Source organism: Saccopteryx bilineata, chromosome 1 (assembly GCF_036850765.1).
Source record: "Saccopteryx bilineata isolate mSacBil1 chromosome 1, mSacBil1_pri_phased_curated, whole genome shotgun sequence".
NCBI lineage: Eukaryota > Metazoa > Chordata > Mammalia > Chiroptera > Emballonuridae > Saccopteryx > Saccopteryx bilineata.
In genome coordinates, this window is record NC_089490.1 from 185,399,776 (window position 1) to 185,420,296 (window position 20,521).

General features: G+C 49.2%; 2 protein-coding genes across 7 annotated transcripts in view; one reads left to right on the top strand and one right to left on the bottom strand.

Moving 5' to 3' along the window:
* Window positions 1-3,076, top strand: part of NR3C2 (nuclear receptor subfamily 3 group C member 2) — a 313,282-nt gene extending 310,206 nt beyond the window's left edge. For all 5 annotated transcript variants that reach the window (XM_066281159.1, XM_066281166.1, XM_066281153.1 and 2 more), the window contains one exon: window positions 359-3,076. In XM_066281159.1, coding sequence (XP_066137256.1) covers window positions 359-514 — 156 coding nt within the window. In that variant the 3' untranslated portion in view covers window positions 515-3,076. The remainder of the gene's footprint in view (window positions 1-358) is intronic.
* Window positions 3,077-11,053: 7,977 nt separating this feature from the next.
* The window catches only part of ARHGAP10 (Rho GTPase activating protein 10), a 294,328-nt gene continuing 284,860 nt past the window's right edge, over window positions 11,054-20,521 (bottom strand). For both annotated transcript variants that reach the window (XM_066281188.1, XM_066281179.1), the window contains 3 exons: window positions 14,966-15,118; window positions 13,644-13,735; window positions 11,054-11,280 (listed from right to left, as the gene is read on the bottom strand). In XM_066281188.1, coding sequence (XP_066137285.1) covers window positions 11,192-11,280; window positions 13,644-13,735; window positions 14,966-15,118 — 334 coding nt within the window. In that variant the 3' untranslated portion in view covers window positions 11,054-11,191. The remainder of the gene's footprint in view (window positions 11,281-13,643; window positions 13,736-14,965; window positions 15,119-20,521) is intronic.

Here is a 20,521-nt window from a genome sequence, read left to right on the forward strand (position 1 = left end):
ATGTAAGAAGTTAATGAGAGCAGTTCAGTGACCCAGCCACTAGGAACTGTTACGGTCCCTGTTGCCGCTGATCTTATTTAATCCTCAGCAGTTACACAGCCCTCGGCGGGACGTGTTTTCCATAAGAGGCACGTTACATGCCAGGTGACATGAGCATCCTTCCTCCTCCCCCAGGACAGATGACTTACCACGTTAATGAGGCGGCAGCTTCACAGACATGATTTCCTGGTTGGATTTCTGAATTGCTGCTCTTTAAATTTACACAAGAGGTATATCATATAACGCAGAGCGCTCTGCTGCAGGGACAGGGATGGAAGTTGGGTCTCCATGTCACGTCCCCTCTCTGTCTGTGTTGCAGCTGGTGAGTGACTTGTTGGAGTTTTGCTTCTATACCTTCCGAGAGTCCCAGGCTTTGAAAGTGGAGTTCCCTGCGATGCTGGTGGAGATCATCAGCGACCAGCTGCCAAAGGTGGAGTCCGGGAATGCCAAGCCCCTCTACTTCCACAGGAAGTGACGGACACGTCTTACCGGAAGAACTTTGCCTTAAGTGTCCCTGTGTTATTCTGCACCCACGAAGGACCCGAGAAATCATATTTTTAACATGTGATGGTTGATTCTCACACGTGTTCAGCAGTTTCTCAAGTTCAAAGTCATGACAAGGGTTTGGAGCCGGGAAAGCAGTGAGACGTGGATTTGGCGAGACCCGAACAGTCTAAAGGACTCTTCCCTCTCCGGTCCCCAGTGCTTAAAAGACACGTTCCCGTTCCTCTGGATGAAAAGCCATATCTAGTCAATAACTCTCTGATTTTGATACTCTAACAGATGGAAGTTTTAACTATGCCATGTAGTTTCTTGGTATCGTTCGCTTGTTTTAAAAGGGTTCAAGGACTAACGAACTTTTTAAAGCTTACCCTTGGTTTGCACATAAAACGTATAGTCTATGGGGCATTAATATTCTTTTATTATTTAAAAAACACAAAAAAAGAAAAAATCTATACAGATTCCCATTGTCTAATAACAGAGCACGTGGGGCGGAACAGCGCCCCCTCTGGCTGGCATTCGCCCACGTTCCTCTGCATCACTAGCATCCACAGCCCTTAGCGTCCATTTATTGCTTAATTAGAACGGATAAGGTGTTAAAAACAAATGCCTTGGTTTCAATTTCTAGTATCTATTGTGTTGGCTTTACAAATAATTTTTTTTGGCAGTCTTTTGCTGTGCTGTACATTACTGTATGTATAAATTGTGAAGGACCTGAGTTATATAAGGTATAAGGAACTTTTGTAAGAGACAAAAAAAAAATCCCCCACACACAAAAAAACTTCAGTGGTTAATAGGAAGAATGGGAAAGTATTTTTGAAAGAATTCTATTTTGCTGGAGACTATTTAAGTACTATCTTTGTCTAAACAAGGTAAAAAAAATTTTTTTTTTTTGTAAAGTGAAACGTCGTGCATGCCTAATGAACCGTTTACAGTGTATTTAAGAGAGGGAGAGCTGTGCCTTTTTTAGCTTCATGTCTGATTTGCCGTTTTACAGTCTCTGTTGTAAATAACCACGCTGACACCTCTCCGGTTGTCCTGAAGCCCTTCTCCCTGCCTTTCCTGTACTTCTGTTCTGTGTGGTCTCCCGCGGGTGGGGTGTTCGTGAGCAGGTTTTCTGGCTTCTGTTTCATCCTGCTTCTGTCTGGGGACACCGGGCTGTGGTGTCCACGGCGCCTGCGCAGCGTCACTGGACCACACACGTGCGCGGGGGAGTGGGCCCAGGGGACAGCCCCCTCTTTCCCTGTGTCCTCGAGGGGCGGAGTCAGCCGCAGAAGAGCCGGCTGCGGTAACGCCAGGGCTCAGCCAGCACGTGCTCATCCCATCTTAGAAAAACGGATTTTCTCTTTGGGGACAAAAAAAAAAAAAAATAGTCCATGCACTCTGTCCATCTGTCAGAGATGACACGTGCACGTCTGGTCTGGGAGGGGGATGTTATACTTGAGGAGCCAGTCCTAGAAACACCCCCGTCAGCATGGTCAGAATGGGTGTGGAGACCACACCCACGATCATTAGAGGGTTTTTAAGATTTTCTTTTTTCAAAGGTTGGTTTTAACAATACATTTTATACATCAACAGTTTTGGGGAGGAAACTACAGATCACATAAGCAAGACAGTGGCACTAAAACTTGTAATTCATGAATCTGTTCGGCACTGATGCAGTTTATGGCTTTTCTCTTGCCCCAGATCACACCAAACTGTGTCTCTTGGGGGGAAAACTTAACAATACGATTGCACTAAATAAACTACTTTGAATAGAGGCCAAATTAATCTGTTAAAAATGCTGATAATCATCAGGGATTCAGTGAAATTGCATTATTTTCCAAAACCTAGAAGCTGTAGCGGGGGCAGCCCTAAACGGACGGAGGCAGTGCTGGGACCCACTCCTCTCCAGGGCTCACAGTGCAGGCACCACGGCCTTGTCTTCTTCCAGACACCTGCCTCCGGGAGGGAGGCCTGTGGAAGCTGCACCCAGAGGGCGTTTTTCTTACATCATTTGCAATTTCAGGTATTTAATTTATAGGCAGATCTTTAAAGACACAGCCAACTTACTTACATGCACAGCAATACGAAAGCCACACTTGGAAGAGGATCAATACACAGCATGCAGACTGGAAGTTTCCAGAAAAAGAACAAGAAAAAGAGCACCTTTTAGCTCAGACTTTTTACGAGATCAGAATTTTGACATGACCAGGTTTGGGATGGAGATGGTCTGCATCAGCTTTTTGTACTAACAAAGTTACTGACTGGCTCTGTGTGTCTCCGGGTAACTTGGCTTGATTAAACAGCAAAGCCATATTCTAAATTCGCTGTTGAATGCCTGTCCCAGTCCAAATTGTCTGTCTGCTCTCATTTTTGTACCATATTGCTCTTAAAAAATCTTGGTTTGGTACAATTCATAATTCACCAGAACTTCATATAATTTAAAAAAAACACTAAATTAGTTTAAAATGAAGCAATTTATATCTTTATGCAAAACATATGTCTGTCTTTGCAAAGGACTGTAAGCAGATTACAATAAATCCTTTACTTTAATCACTTGTTGTTTCGCAAACAGTTCATTTGAATGTCTATAGGAACACCTGGATTTTGTGCCCTTCTAAATTTTGATTATATGTTACTTCTGCCTATATGCAAGACAGAGTAAGTTTTTTGGTGTTTTTGTTCCCACCATGTTAGAGACCTATGTTAGTTAGCCACGTGTTAACTAGACTCTTTGGGGATTAGATGCCTTGTTTCTAACTATTAATATTTGGTCCACTAAAATACCCTGTAAAAGCTTAATAACAATTTCTGCTACCCTGTAGCTGTTAAACACTGTGTCTACGCATTGCCTCATTTATCTTCACAAGTACATGAAAACATGTGCATCTTACAGACGCAGAAACTCACATGAGTAGACCAGATGCCCCGTCTGTGGACTCCAGCTGTCTTCTGCCATGTTGTTTTGTCCTGCTGTCTCTCCCCGAATCGTCTTGGGCTGTCAAGAGACTGAGCTCCCCACCGGCCATGATGTTTCTCACACTCCTTACAGACTGCTCCCGATTCCACTCATTAATATGAACCACGAATGAGCAATAGGCAATTATCGGCTCATTTTTAAATTAGAAAACATTTTTCCCCCACAGAATAAATTCAAGTATAGTCATGCACAGCTTAACGATGAGGATGCACCCGAGAAATGCATTACCAGGCAAGTTCATCATTGTATGAGCATCACAGAGGGCACTTACACAGACCAAGGTGCTGCCGCCTGCTGCACACCTAAGCCTATGTTGCTCCTAGGCTACAAACCTGTACAGCATGTTACTGCACTGAATACTGTAGACAACTGTAACACAACGTTAAGTATTTGTGTATCTAAATATAAAAGATGCAGTAAAAATACGGTATAAAAGTTTAAAAAATAGTAATAGTACCATGCGGGCCACTTACCATGAACTTCTGAGCTTGTAGAACCGGAAGTTGCTCTGGGCGAGTCAGTGAGTGAGTGAGTGGTGGATGTAGACGTCTAAATACTGTACATGCAAGCTACACTGAGTTTATAAAATAACACGAGATTATATCAAGCACTGGAGAAAATGATGCAATCAAGAGACAACAGTAAACATGAGGTCTATGAGGCTACTGCTGGTGTTAACTGCTTTATGGCGACGTTTTTTTATATAAGTACAATACATTCTAAAATAATGGTATGAAGTATAATATAGTAAATACATAAACCAATAACAGACATTTATTATAAAGTATTATGTGCTGTACTTTTATACTCCTGAAGAGTTTGTATACAGCAAGATCACTACAAACAAGTACTGTGTTACACAAGTACTGTGTTACACATGTTAACAAGTACTATGTTATCATTTTCAGCTCCATTACAATCTTATCGACCACCGTTATCTATGCGGTCTGTCATACACCGAAGGGTCATCATACAGTGCATGGCTGTATATATATTTTTTTTTTTTTCATTTTTCTGAAGCTGGAAACAGGGAGAGACAGTCAGACAGACTCCCGCATGCGCCCGACCGGGATCCACCCGGCACGCCCACCAGGGGCGACGCTCTGCCCACCAGGGGGCGATGCTCTGCCCCTCCGGGGGGTCGCTCTGCCGCGACCAGAGCCACTCTAGCGCCTGGGGCAGAGGCCAAGGAGCCATCCCCAGCGCCCGGGCCATCTCTGCTCCAATGGAGCCTTGGCTGCGGAAGGGGAAGAGAGAGACAGAGAGGAAAGCGCGGCGGAGGGGTGGAGAAGCAAATGGGCGCTTCTCCTGTGTGCCCTGGCCGGAATCGAACCCGGGTCCTCCGCACGCTAGGCCGACGCTCTACCGCTGAGCCAACCGGCCAGGGCGGCTGTATATTTTTAATGTGTCCTTGAACTAGTGATCGTTCAAACCCATTTGCATTCAGAAAGAGAAAACTAAGGGTTAAACAAACTCAACTTCACTTAGACACAACAGATATTTTTCTGGAACACCTCATAGACATTAAACACAACACAGGAAAAGATTTTTCATTTAAAAGACTAGAATTGTGCCCTTGCCGGATAGCTCAGTTGGTTAGAGCATCATCCTAAACACAGAGGTTGCCAGTTTGATCCCCGGTCAGGGCACACACAGGAACAGATTGATGTCCCTGTCTCTCATCTGCTCTCTCCTATCCTCTCTAAAAAAACAAAATCAATAAAAAATTTAAAAAATACATATTCAAATAGTAAAAGGCTAGAGTTGTATTGTAAAACATCTACACATGATGGTAAGTTCCTATCTTAAAATTTATACAATTTGACCTCTTTGGGAACAGAACTTGACACAGAAAGTCCTAACTCTACACAAAAGCCATCTTAGGCCATGAGCCTGCCGAGGCTAGCAAGAGGCCACACCGGTGGGCACCCTTGATTAAAGTGGGTGCCTTTCCTGAATAGAGCAGGTTCAGTCTTAGGTCAAGTATGGCCACATTTCTAAGAATTTCTAAGAGTGCTCTCAGGCCCACAGAATCCAGCCGCACATCTAATAATCAGCTAAGAACGAAGTCTCTGCCACTGAGACAGCCGACCTCTGTGAGCCAAGCAGTGAAAAGACACGGCATGATGCCTGTGCAGTTAGGGACTGGGCTGCTCCTGTATGCTGGATGTCCCTGAGGCAAACAGACAGTATTGTCCTTGTATGTTCAAGTCAGCTCCGACATACGTTTCGATGAACTACAAGTATACACAGATTAAAATGACTCGATTTTAAGCATTTCTGACACTTGTAATTTCAAGTCATCCAATTGCTAGTGCAGCATTTTTCTTGGAAATAAAACAGTGGCTTCCCAAACAACACTGAATAAGAGAAGATTAAGATAATGACCTTAATTATCAGCAGAGACCAAGACTATATCACAAGCACAGTGAACCATGGGGCAGAGTAGCAGGCAGTCAGCTACCACGTCCCCCCCCCCCCCAAGGAAAAAAGTGTTAGTGGCTTAAATTAACCACCAGTCATTCTTTCTCATGTGCTTAGGTCAGACAGGAGGGTTCTGCGGACCTGGGCCAGGCTGGGCTGAGGGAGGCTTGTTCATGCGTCTGTGTTCAGCCAGCAGCTGACTGGTCCAGGATGGTTTTGCTCCATGTGGCCTCTCTTCCTCCAGCTGACTAGCCTGGCCATATTTTCATGGTCGAAGCAAGGTTCTAAGAAGGACAGTGGGAAGGCCCGACAATTTTCAAGCCTGTGATAGCATCGAGCTTGCTCCTGTCCCGTTGGCCAGAGCACATTATGAGGTCAAGCTTACCATCAGCGGGGGAGGGCTCCTCAGAAGGAAGGGACACGGGTCAGGGAGGAGTGCCACTCGGGGTCATTAAATCAATCTACCGCTAGCAGTTACTCAGATGTTTTCCTCATAGGATTCATGTTGCCATGACAGTGGTTTTCAAGTTCTCATGGTCTGGAAAACCCTTCTTTTTTTTTTTTTTTTCTGAAGCCAGAAACGGGGAGAGACAGTCAGACAGACTCCCGCATGCCCCCGACCGGGATCCACCCGGCACGCCCACCAGGGGCCACGCTCTGCCCACCAGGGGGCGATGCTCTGCCCCTCCGGGGGGTCGCTCTGCCACGACCAGAGCCGAGTTCTAGCGCCTGGGGCAGAGGCCAAGGAGCCATCCCCAGCGCCCGGGCCATCTTTGCTCCAATGGAGCCTTGGCTGCGGGAGGGGAAGAGAGAGACAGAGAGGAAGGAGGGGGGGGGGCGGGGTGGAGAAGCAAATGGGCGCTTCTCCTATGTGCCCTGGCCGGGAATCGAACCCGGGTCCCCCGCACACCAGGCCGACGCTCTACTGGAAAACCCTTCTGTTGGATGCTTATCCCCTAGCTCGCCTGTCCAGAGAGGGTCATGGCTCTTCATGATCGGAAACACGTGGGCTGTGTCAGACCATGTTCTTCCCACCCCGGTGGCTTTGCCTCCACTGTTGTCTCAGCGGCTAACGTCTACGAAGAAATCCAGACACTCGTGCATGGCACTGAGCTGCCTAAATGAATCCCACACCTTGACTGCCCAAGACACCCAAGTGCAGGTCTCCTGTTTGGAACGAAGGCAGAAGTCTGCTTTCCAGTCGAGGTGATCTTCTGATAGGAAAGAATCCTCCACGGTAGCCTTCCAATCAGTAGATCGAGTTACAGTTAGCCAGACACTGAAGCACGAGACGGTGTGCCAGCTGAGCCATGTGGGGTGGCAATAAATTACTGCCCGGGCCAGTCCGGGGGAGGAGAGTGCTGACAGGCATCTGAGAAGACATGTGCAGGGGCAGGACAGGGAAGCTGCCTGAGGACACTCTCCCAGAATGACACCCTCAGACAGGAGGGAGGAAAGAAAGCCGCGTGGCTCAGGACAATGATTCATAAAGTCATGGAAAACATCTGGCTGAGGAAGACCTTGCCAAGACTGCCTGTGGACTTGAGGGGAGAACCAGTAAGAAGGTAGACGGGGCTCAGCACTGAGGTGAATGGGGAACAAGGACAAGGACAAGATTCAAAAGGCAGTGGGCCCCGGCCAGGTAGGTCAGTTGGTTGAGCATCATGCCAATACACCAAGGTTGTGGGTTTGATTCCCAGTCGGGCACATGCAAGAATCAACCAGTGAATGCATGGGTGAGTAGAACAACAAATCAGTGTTACTCTCTCTCCCACTTCCTCGCTCTCAAATCAGTAAGTCAAAATGAAAAGAAAAAACAAAGGCAGCAGGTACCCTGGGGAAGGCGGAGTAGGCCAACACTGCTGGGCGGAGGGGAAGAGCAGGAACGGCCTTCGGAGAAGGGGCCCGGGGAAGAAGCGGCGGGCGGGGCGGGTAAGGGGACAGGCTGACCCCAGCAGCACCATCCCAGCTGTGTCCCCCTCCTGTGGCCATCTCCCCTTTCCTGCATGAACTGAACCGTGGGCCTGCCAGGCCCCATTCTGGAGCTTCCCTTTCCCTGCCGGTAGTCACAGCGCCCCGACGACGCTGGCACTCCTCTCTGGATCTCACAGATCCAGAAGGAAACCGAAGCATGAGGAGCTCATGTTAAGATGCCCAAGGGCACCAAGGTATAGAATAGTGAAAGAGGGACTTCTAAACCAGCTGCTTTTAACTCAACACCTACCTGTAGCTACTGACCAGTTTCCTGGAGTGGAGGGGGGTGGTGACAAGGCACCACAAACTGGGTTGACTTAAACAACAGGAATTTGCTACCTGTTTTTGGAGGCTGGAAGTCTGAGACCAAGATGCCTGCAAGGCGCGTTCCTCCTGCAGCCACGAGGAAGGGACCTGTCCCAGGCTTCTCTCCCTGGCTTGTAGGTGGGCGTCTTCTCCCTGACTCTTCGCACAGTCCTCCCTCTATGTGGGACTGGCTCAGTGTCTAAACTCTTTTTTTTTTATAAGGACACCAGTCTTACTGGATTAAGACCCAACCCTACGGACCTCATCTTTACTAATAACATCTACAATAATCCTGTTTCCAAATAAGGTCACACTGTGGGGTACTGGTTAGGACTGCAACGTAAGAATTTCAGGGTGGAGTTATAAGCCAGCTGGTAATAGCCATTAGCCCCTGCCGGCCTCCAGAAGCGACATGGTGCCGCAGAAGGGGCCTGTGAAGAGTCCATAGAACCTGAGCCGAGCTCCTTGCTCTTGAGTGCCTCCACTTCCCCATCTGTAAAATGGGATCCTTTCTCCCGACTCATTCAGTCACTGTAAGGAAAGAATGACTTAAACATCCATCACTGGCACCAACAGCCCTCAACTGCAGAAGTTTCTCTGCTGCAACACAGGAATGGGCCGGGGGCAGCCCCTTTGACTCTGTTCTCAACTGGCATCTCCTTTATAGGCGCAGAGACCAACTGCCGGGGCAGAGTCCTGGGTGCCACCATCAGATGCAGGCCCCACAGCCCCGCTGCAAAGAGGAAACACAGAATCTGAGTGCCCTCTATTGCCCCCCCCCCCCCCCGTGCCTCTGAGAGAGCACAGGCTGCAGACCGGGTCTAAGTCACTGCAGCGGGTGCTGACCCTGGGCTGGGGTGAGGGCGGGCGCCCTGAGCGGGGTGGGGCATCACTCAGACAGCGTGGGCCAGATGCTCGGGACAGCCACACCCAGGTAACAAAAACACAGAAACCGGCATACCCCACTTCTCCTCCAGGGAAATGAAACGGTAGCTCAGCAGTGGACTGAATCTACGCTGGGCCAGGCAGGGGAGGCGGCCCACCTGGAGACCCTGGTAAGCCTAATGTGCCCCAACCCGCACAGGTAGCCAGGCTCAGTGGCAATTTCCTTGACCATGTAAGTGGTACTCAACACCCTCTGTGGGGGATAATAGCAATTTGGGGGTAGCACAATGCTGGGTGCACCTCACTGTGGATGATGGAAATCCAAAAGCAAACAAATCAAGTCCAGGTGTGGTAGGTCTTATTTTTCAATGGGGATACACCAATTAGGAATACTGCCAGGGCTGACCTCAGTCCACCATATCTGCTTATAAAGGTTTGTGTTTTTCTGCAGAGGGGTTTCTCAAAGTGGGGACATAAGCCACGGGTCCCTTCTGCATAACCAGCAGGCATGGGCAGGAAATGACAACTCAGAAAACAGGACAGCCCCAGGCCCAGCGGGCCCACTGCACAGGGCCAGCTGTCTGTCTGGCCCTGGGCTCCTCAGCAGTCTCAGTACTCTCCATCGGGCCCACAGTTCTGTATTTTACATTACATTACACTAAGATCGTCCTTATTTTTACTATAACACACACTTTGCAACGAGCCCATGCCCCTGTACACGCCTGACTCCAAACTTGATACCTACTTGGTCCAGATGAGGCAACTTCAAACCTGATTACCAGCAAACTCTTGAATCAAGTCATCTGGGCAAAAGAGGCGGGACAGTCCTCCTCCCTGTGGGGACAAGAAACACACCAAGCCCCGCAGCAGGCCCGGGAGCAGAGCTGTTTCAGAATCCTGGGGCTCCGAAAAATGAACCCCACATCCCAAGGACTCCACTACAGATCCGGGAGAAGGGGTGTCCTGAGAGGCAGGATCAGCCTGAGCCCGGGAGGTGGGGGCTGAGGAGGAGGAGTGAAGGGCAGGGCCCGCCCCCGCCCCCACCCCCAGCTGGGACCTCATCACTGCAAGGCTCTGGCCGAGGCTCCCCCAGGAAGGGCCCAGAAGCCTGGTCTCCAGCCTTGCAGCCCAGTGGAACCCAGAGGGAGGGGTGAGTGCTGAGGCTGGAAAAGGTGGCCAGTGGCAGAGCTGTGTGGTCCAGAGGCAGGAGGGCTGGCTTCCACCGGACGGCTGCGGCTCCCACACGCTCCCTGGGGCCGGTGCCCGCAGTCCCGGGTCAGGGCACACAGGCCAGGGAGGGGCAGCTGCCCCCAGGGATAGACGTGGGCCCTCGTTAGTAAGTCCTACCTGGGAGCGTGCCGCCATCAGCGGAAAATGCTTTTCCTTCCACTGGTTGGCAAATCACAGAACATTCCAGAGGGAATAAATGCCACCGTCCTCCCCACATTACAACAAACATCAAATAGTAAATTACATTTTATTTCACTTATAGACCTTGGGGCAAAAAGGGTGGTGTTTGGGAAACAGCTCCCAGGTGAGAAGCCTGTTATAAATATGCTGGTGTTCTCAAAGCAGAGGGGGCGCGGGGTCCGCGGGCGGCCGTGTAGGAAGGGGCACCGCTGTGCCGCCCTCTGGGTTTAGACCGATTCACGCCCCTGATGGCCCGCAGCAGCCTCTCCCCAGCACATCAACCAGTGCCCACCGGGGCCATCCTGCAAACACCACTACAGCGCAGTTCCCTTTCAGTTCTCAGCAGCAGGCGTGCGGGGAGGTGTCGGTGCTGCTGCTGCTGCTGCTGCTCTGTAGACTGGGTCACTGACAGTCACTTGTCCCAAGGCTTGACAAATAAAAAGCCCCTTCCGTTAACCCTGGCATTCGTCTCCCACTCCACAGAGCTATGCATCTCTGGGCAGCGTGTCACTACCCCCCTCCCCCGTGTGTCCCCCCTCCCCACCCCCGGAGTGCCGATCCGTGATCTGTAATTCCCACGTGTCTGGGCAGCTGTGGGTTCCGCCCTGGAGGAAGAAGTTAGCGTGCTGTGCCGCCCCCAGGCAGGTCCTTGGGCGCCAGGGTCCGCGTGGGGCCCTCACAGGCCAGGCGCTAGAGCAGCTTGACGTAATTCTGTGGAATCAGACCCCTCTTGCCATTCAGAGTCCCTTCCAGCCAGCCAGGTTCCCTGGAGGTTTGTACTGAAAGGGAAGAAAAATCACTTTTTTACCAAAATGCCCCCAAATACTTGCTCCCTGTGAATTTACCCACTGTGTATCGTAAAGGCCCAGCTAATAGAGAACGGGCCACAGCGTGCCAAGTGCACCTCCTGGGTCAGCAACATCCTCCCTCCACAAATGCCTTCGTGCTGCATTCAAAGCCCCACTGTCCAAGGCCCAAAATGCAGTCTAGATACAACATCACTCTTGTGGACAGCCTTGAAGATTAGGATGAAGAATGCAATGCACAGAGAACTTCAGGACCTTGTCACACAGAAGGTGGGAAAGCCAAGATCTGATGTCAGACAAAATAACTCCGGAGGTGACAATCCATAAATAGCTACCTGCTATCACCCTCTCCTCTTCCCAGTACATGCTCAGACACTGGTACTGTGTGTGCATGTGCCTGTGTGTGTGAAGACAGGTGCATATATGGGTGTGTGTAGACACACACACACACACACACACACACACACACACACACCTTTTCTTTGGACTTCTGCAATCCGGAGTGGAGAACTTCAGTCTCCAGGGTCAGAGAGCTATCCTTTCGCTTGCTGGTAGAACTGACCTTGATTGAGGGCCTGAGCCTCCTTCACATGTCTGTGTGCTGTAGGAGACAGCCCTGTGCTTGCTGCGGTTCTGAATGGCCTGAGACCTCCCCAGGAATAGGGTCAAGTTGAGTATACAACCCGATTCTGGCTAGCAAGACCTGAGGATAGGTAAACTAGGAAAGAAGTTCTGGAAAACTTTTCTCATTCTTCAAAAAACGAGAAGGGGGGGAGGGAGGGAGAACATAAGGAAGAGGCATCCCTTCTGCTGGGGCTGAGTGTGACCATGACGTCTGGACGGGTGCTGCCATCTTGACTCCACAGGGAAAGCCAACCGGATGCCCTGTCCACAAGCGGAAAACGCTGCAGCAGAGGTGGAAATACTGTGGCTTGGAGAAGGAGAATTAACCAACCCTAGCGCTCCCTCTTTCCAGACTTATTACTGTGTGGGCTCATCCATCTTCATGATTAGCTCACCCACTGGGTCGGCTTTCGTTACCACAGCAAAAGGCATCCTGCTAGCTACAACCCTCTACCAGGGCAAACATCTCACAAACAGAACTGTGTAAGGGACTTCAGCGGCTCCACAAATAAATCCAATCACCGATGCAAACATGTGCCATCACTTCTCAAATGGGTGGGTTTCCACGCTACCATCTCAGCTTCCCCTTCTGCCATATGGTGTGCTGACCACCTGTGACAGGCCTGGGGCAGGGGGCTCTGTCACCACATTCTCCTGGAAAAACTGCACGTGCATACCGAATGGCGACAGAGGAATGAACTGGCTTCTACTCCAAGAATAAAATTTCTCCACAGAGTGTAAACCTGTCGTATGCGGGGTTTTGGGTTGTTGCTGTTTTCTGACACTATTAGGAGCCCCTGGCTCTCAGAGTACATATCACATACACACAGAAACCTCTTCTAAAAGCGGCAACGTGCTTTCTAAAAGAACGATCCCCAGCCAATGCCACACTGCTGACAATATACCGCTACACTTTCTGTTGATGTATTCCAAACATTCTGGCTAATCAACCATTCCAGCCCAAGGGTCTAAGGATCTGTTTCCCCAGAACTCTTTTGGGCAGCTCCATTCACACACAACATTACTGTTTCCACAGCAACCAATGGATTTCATCATGAGCCGGACTGGAGAAGAAAGAAATCAGGAGGTGGGGCGGGTGAGACATGCCCTCAACCACGATGGGGGGGGGGGGGATCTGTGAGATATTAGGTTGGGCACCAGTCCTAAAGGCTTGTGTATGAAACATTAAACACAAATAAAATCTGCACCCTTGTTTCCATGTGCAAAATCAATACCCCTATCTAAAGAGTCATGTTATTCAAATCAGCAAAAGTCATTAGAGCATAGGAATAGTACGGGAAATTATAAACCAAAATTCTTCTACAAAAGCCTTCTTTCTATAAGTTAGATGTGGCAAACCTGAAGCATCGGGGAGGCCTGGTTGGGAGGAAACGAAGGATGCAAATCAGAAAGACTTCCTAACTCCAATGGCACAGCTTCTCTGTGTCAGGAGAAAGATGTCCTCAAGGAAGAACCCCAATAGTTCAAAGGGTTGGAGAATAACCAAGATCAAGGCGGAGGTGGTATGCCAGCCACCCAGACAGACACAGCCGGCTGGCGTCCAGTTCCCGGGAGACAGACGGGCCGGCTCTCTGCTGTCCAATCCACCAAGGGAGAGAGAGACTCGGGCGCCTGACAGCACCCGACCGTGGACCGCCTGGGCGAGGCTGCAGACAGCACATACCCCACCGCACAGCCCCCACTGTGCTTACCATCCTCAAAAATGGCTCCTATCTCGAAAGATAATTCGGAGCTGTGTTCTGCTTCGCAGGGATACACCGCTCGAGCCTTCCGACTTGCGATGCTGAGAAGGGAACAGGAGAGACACACGTTAACACACGGAGAGGCTGGGAGACAGAAACCCCAGCTTCCCACAGTCTCCCGTGTCCCAAACCTCATTTCTGTGTCACTGGTGGGATAACAACTTTCACAAAAAGAATCAGCAGGGAAGTGAACATTGGGCCAAAGGACAGCACTTGATTTTCAAGGAAACGATGGGTTTTGAGTTCAAATCTCTCTTTAGGGCACCTGCCCGGGCAGTGCTCCCTAAGCCTCTGCACCCAGTGCTCCCCTCTGCCTGGCGGGGTGCCCTTTCCCATTGTTCCGTGTCATCGGAACCACGGGGCGTGTGCGTTTCCCAAGCACCTCGGGTTACCCCTTAGAAACAGCACCCATGCCTTGAGACGGAGGCACACACGTACTAAGTGGGCTCAGCAACACTGGGACACTGGTTGTTTGGACTGACAGCTTCCGTGCCCTTCTGGAAAGGGGCCTGTTCTTGGTTGGGTCTTCTTTGTTTAGTCCCCCTCACTCCTGCCCCTCAAAAGGCACAACAGGCTCAGCTTCTCACCACTTGCCACAACGTCCCATGTGGGGACAGAGCATCCTGGGGAAGTGCCCCCACCTCTCCAGCGTGGGGGAAGCCACGGAAGACAGGAAGAGCTTCAGCCTGACACCCAAGAGCAGGGGCCTGATCAAGGCCAGCGCCTCTGGCTTCTGCACAACTGGCCCATTACATGGCCGTATTCATTGCTGTTTCCAGTGTCCAGTTTACCTTCCTTTAAAATAAAGCATGTGCCTGACCTGTGGAGTCCCAGTGGATAAAGTGTCAACCTGGAGCACTTGCGGTCGCCAGTTCTAAACCCCGGGCTTGCCTGGTCAAGGCACAAATGGGAGATGCTGCTGCCTGCTCCTCCCCCTTCTCTCTCTCCCTCTCTCTCTCCCCTCTCTAAAAATAAATAAAAATCTTTAAAAAAATAAACAAAATGTGCTTTACGTCTATATATAAAAAGTTCTTCCAAAATGAATTTCAATAATGTACAACTGGTTTGAGCAGGTCTCACGTGAGGTCAGCTTCTCCTGAGAATGGACTTGACCTTGAACCGAGGCACGGCCCTGAGCCGTGCTTGTGAGTGTTGACCAGAAGGCCAGGAGAACCCGAGCCAGCCTCTCCAGCAGAGAACACACCTGCCCAGGTGAGTGAGCCCTTCCATGTGCTGCCCCTGCATTCCACATCCTCTCCCAAACCAGGTACCTTTCAGGGGGCTTGTCTGCTACAGCAGCAGGAGGAGAGAAAGGGAGAGGTGATGACTTGGGTGACGGAGGTGTGACAGCTGGGCTGCAGGCTGGAGTGGCTGGACACTGCTGGTTAAGCCACTGGACCATCGATGGTCGGGTCTGGCTGGAGCTAAGGGTAGAAGTTTGAAGAACAGGATTTAATAGTATAAAGGCCACAGAACACCAAGTTTGTGTGTGACACCTCGATCCTAAATAGCTAGGGGGACGGCTCCCTTGTCTCTCCAGATGACCGGAAGGCTCGAGTCCTATCCACACGCTCCTAGAGCCGCACCCCAAACTAGCAATGCCTTATTACATTTCCCCAGGTTCGTGGAGGAGGGCCCGCCTTGCCCAACCTACCACATCAGTTCCCTACCTAGGGCACCAGAAGCCAAGTGTCCAAAATAGTTACTCGGACTCTTAGGATGTTCATGTTTTCTGTCTGTAAGGAAAGCGAAGCGACTCTGCAGTTGTCATGTGACAGAAAGCTCCAGAAGTTCAGCACATGGCCTTTGAATGTTTCAAGCTCTTTTATCTGGTCATATACATGTAGCAATTCAGGGGGGAAAAAAATGTCACTGGGAATCAAGATCCCTGTGAAAAGGACTGGGCTAGCGTGTCAGGGAGAAAGCAACGAGTAGCAAAAAACTTTCATGACCTGAATATTTGCAAATTAAAAAAAATTAATGGAAAGGTCAATGAACAGACTCCTGGAGGGGCCTCTAACCATGAAGGGAGAGTTCAACAAGGACGTGTTGATCTGAAGAACGTTATTCTTCAGTTATCCCAGACTGGAGGCGTGCGACTACGGTACACAAAGCACATTAAAAGCACAGTGCTGAGCCTGACCAGGCGGTGGTGCAGTGGACAGAGCGGTGGACTGAGACACGGAGGACCCAGGTTCGAGACCCTGAGCTCGCCAGCTTGAGCGCGGGCTCATCTGGTTTGAGCAAAGCTCACCAGCTTGAGCCCAGGTCGCTGGCTCAAGCAAGTAAATGGCCACTTGCTCTGCTGTAGCCCCCTGGTCAAGGCACAAACGAGAAAACAATCAATGAACAACTAAGGTGCTGCAACAAAGAACTGATGCTTTCATCTCTCCCCTTTCCAGGCTGTCTCTATCTGTCCCTCTCTCTGTCTCTGTCACACACACACACACACACACACACACCAAGCATAGTGCTGAACCCTCCTGCTTCAACCCCTCACACTCTCAGCACACAGGTACTCAGTATCTGCTCCACTCAGATGCTCCTCACCTTAAACTCGCCCTCTGTGGCTAAAACCGGTTCCCATGAGCGGCTGCTTCCTGTCCCTCCACGTTCTTGAGCACTGCCTTGGCTTCTTCCTTCTCTGGCAGAACTCATATTGCACTCTGTCCATTTTTACTTCAAATAGCTCGCAGGCCATTCCTCTGTGTACCTTCTCATTGTCATCAGGAGACGTTCCGTGTCCGTTAACACTGTGGTCTCCTGGCTCACTCCGAGCCCATTCCTCCAACTCCGCTAGCTCAATAGGCCACACTCAGCCACCGAAGACCCCGTCTACCCCACCTGCCTCCCCCAGGCCCCCTGCTCCAGCGACCGCCTGTCTGCCCGCAGCTCTGCTCCCCTGTGCTCTGCATGTTTCTCATCTCGGCCTTGCCCGCCCCTCCGCCTGCCCCAATCTGTCCCTTGCTCGGTCCAGCTCGGCTGCAGGCTGGCCTGCCCTGACACTGCTCCTTTGGCCTAAGTCACAGACCTTCCCTGAAGGCCCGTTACAGCAGTCAACAGGAGGGCAGTTGACCGTGAGTTGTTCTGTGAGGGTTTCTGATATTTCCCTTGCCCCTGGGCCTGGGGCAAGGGCGAGTCTTCATCTCTCTCTGTTGACCTCACGTGGCCAGGGAGGGTGCTAGGCACATGAAGGTTTCAGCCAACACCCGAGCAACCAACTCAGATATTCTACAACTAAAGTTGGATTATTATAAATCAGGTACTTGAAACATTCCACTACTGACTTGATAGATATTTAATACACAGCAGGTTTCGATCCTTTGATCAGAAAAGGAGTGGGGGGATGCACCTTTAAAAAGCATTCTTCTTTGAACAATTTATTTACAACCTTCTATCCAGCTGTTCATTTGGAAGTCATAAAACCTATCTCAGACGCAGCAAAGAAACCCACAAATCTCACACTGAGCTGTGTCACCAGCAGCAAAAGTCACTCCATTCTTTATCCGAAAATGAGCCTTAAATGTTGTTTTATTAATCAAGAAGGGAGAGGAAGGGAGGAGTGAGGCTGTGACAGAATTTAAGACCACCGTTAGCCAAACAATCATCATTTTCTCTCCCAGCAATTATTCAAGGTGCTTGGACAGCGGCGGTGGCGGAAGATGAGATGTTATACCACACCCCCGTCATCTCTTTCTGGTCATAAATAGTCAAGCGATTAAATGATGGCCATCCATCTGCTCAGAGGGAGGACAGCTACAGGATGAAGATGAAGTAACAATGTGACTGTGTTTATAAGGCTCTTTAAAAATACAGATCATAAATTTTATAGTTATTGTCTACTTAATCCTCACACTTTTTGAAAAAAAGAGGCATTTTCAGTCTTTTTGTTCATTTCTTTGCTTTTATTTTTGTTTTTTATAAAGAGAAAAATACCACTTTTGGAAAGAGAAAGAATTGTTGGCATGGCAGATGCAGAAGGTAAGGGCCTGTCCCTTTGCCTGGCTTTCTCCACCCTGTCCCAAAGCAGAACTTGGAATCAGCAATTGTTCTCCAGGGTCAAGTTCTCAACTTGAGCCTTTTTGTTTCTTTTCTGTGAGTCGTCTTCTTGTCGCTCAACATAGAGGTGTGCTCCGTGATTCAACACTAACTGGTTCACTGGCCTTCCCACTTACACTTAAATTTCCATCTTTGAGTTCCTGGGTGTTCTACCCACAACATCTCAGAAGTCTCAGCTAGTACTGCTCTAGATTTCAGACTGCCATGAAAGCACAAGCATGGTGAGCTGGACTATTCACAAGAGGGAGCAATACAAGTCTGGAAGTTGCCTCCAGAGAAAACATGTGAGGAGTCACGTGGAGAATGAGAAGTCCTATAAAAGAGATCCACAGAGCAAAACTAAGTTTGAAAAACAGAACAGAGTAGTTACTTGGAAACAAGAAACTTCTTACAGGACCTGGCCAGCTGGCTCAGTGGTAGAGCATCAGCCTATGTAGAAGTCCTGGGTTCGATTCCCAGCCAGGGAACACAGGAGAAGCACCATCTGCTTCTCCACCCCTCCCCCTCTCCTTCCTCTCTGTCTCTCTCTTCCCCTCCTGCAGCCGAGGCTCCATTGGAGCAAAGTTGGCCCGGGCACTGAGGATGGCTCTATGGCCTCTGCCTCAGGCGCTAGAATGGTTCCGACTGCAATCAATGGAGCAACACCCAGATGGGCAGAGCATTGCCCCCTGGTGGGCATGCCAGGTGGATCCCTGTCAGGCGCATGCAAGAGTCGGTCTCAGAAAAATATAATACAAAAAAAAAAAGAAAGAAACTTCTTACAGGCTTTTACACTGGGAAGGAAGGAGATGAGGCAAGAAGTAATTAAATAAGCATACTCAAGATCTACAACTGAATTCCCACCCTCAGCCAGCAGAAGTCTGATGATGGTGTATTTCACAGGGGTCTCCCAAAAGCACACTGTATTTTTTTTGAAGCCAAGCAATTATAAACGTGAGCCTCTTCATATAAACCATCTCTTACCTTCCAGAATTTGGGGAGGTGTTTTTTTTTTGTTTGTTTTCTGTTTGGTTGTGTTTTTTGTTTTTTGCATGTGTGTATGTGTGGTAATAAATATAAAAAAAAATTTTTTAATAATTTAATTCTTTAAAACATAATGCTAATATTTTCTTTAAAAGCAGTAGAGGAAAATATTACTTTTGCAAGATAATGCTGATTTTATCTGTCTTTCTCTTCTTTGATTTAAAACATTTCAGAGGAATCCTAGGTATTTTGGAAATGGCAGTCTCTAGTGAAGGTCTAAGAGCTTTTTTCCTACCTGGGCCCTGGGAGAGAATTAAGCCCTAAGGTTTACGTAACAAATGACCCTCTCTCCCATACATCCTAGAGTGGTTCTAGCCACCTATGTGTTAGGAGACAGCTCTCCATGGGTCTCTCTGTCTGTGCATATGCTGTAAGCAGAGGCACTGGCTGCCTTTGTTCAGGATTGTCTTTTCAAGGACACCTGTAGAGCAGAGAGCCTGGGAAGATGGAGACTCTGTCTTCCCCTGGAGCAAAGGGGGGGGGGCTTTTCTGCCCATCCTAGAAGATCTGGGCTTCCTAAGCTCTGGGTTCCTCTCTTGTCACCTTCCACATGGAGGTGTTACCTGGCCCAAGGGCATCACCCCTGGGGAACTGGGACTTGGAAGTGATACTCTGGCTAGCTATTGCTGTAATCAGTAGAGTTCTTTGGCTTTGAGTCCTTCCGTGAAACCACCACAGGCCAATATGGCAGCTTACAGGCAGAGTAAAATTTCAGAGGTCACAGTTCTTGACATTAACACCCTTGGGAGAACTGAGAAAACACTCAGGTCATTTTTGTACACTGTGGTTCAGAAAGGAATCCTAGCTAAGAAAGTCTTTGGGTTAATGATCAAAAATGATGGGTGAAATCATCATAAAAGACTCATTACCTGCTAGACTAGAATGAAATGTTTGAGTCCCCTACCACTTCCCAAATTTAAACATTTTTTTAAAACTCTTATTTCCTTTTTCCTGATGCTGCTTTAAGGATTTCTGATGAGTAAGACTAGAGTGATCACAAACCACCAACTTTATTTAATGATGAGGTGCTGACCAATTACAAAAAAAAAAAAAAAAAAGTACCTAAATGCTACATGTTCCCTGAAAGCCAAGTTGTGGTTTGCAAAAACAGAGACAGAAGTCGGCTCTTCCTGAAAAGCTAGAAACCACAGTGACCAAAACAAAACTCAATTCAGGAGAAGTTCTAACGCCTGCCTGCTACCTCCCCCATGTCACTCACTCACCGGTAAGACCCCCCCCCCAAGAACAGAACTCTCCACTTCAGGGCAGGGAAAGCCAACATCACCACTGTGCCCTAAGGAGAAATGTTTCCTTCATAAAGTCAGAGACAAATGGACACGAGGGTTTCACAGAAAATGCAGAAAGAATTCATGCCCCTAACTCAGAAACTGGTCCTTGAAAACAGTTACATTGAGAGTCTACCTGGCTACTCCCAAGGCGACAGCAAGGTCTCCTGTGTTCGTGGGGGACAGGGTAGGCAGGGGTGTTCGGGAAGGGCGGGGAGTGTTCTCTTCTATACAGGGCACCAACACTCTCGCTCTTGAAAAACAGGTCTGGATTTCAGGGACGGACCCTACAACTCTCACAGGGGAGGTACACACCCTCCAACATTTCCCAGTGGCTGTGTCTGTGTACAGAGTCTATTTTTCGAAAAATACAGCAAATGGAAAGTACATGCTGCTTCTGATTCAAATTGTGACCCAACTGTCTCCAATACCAGCCTCTACGCTCCATGCATATTTAAA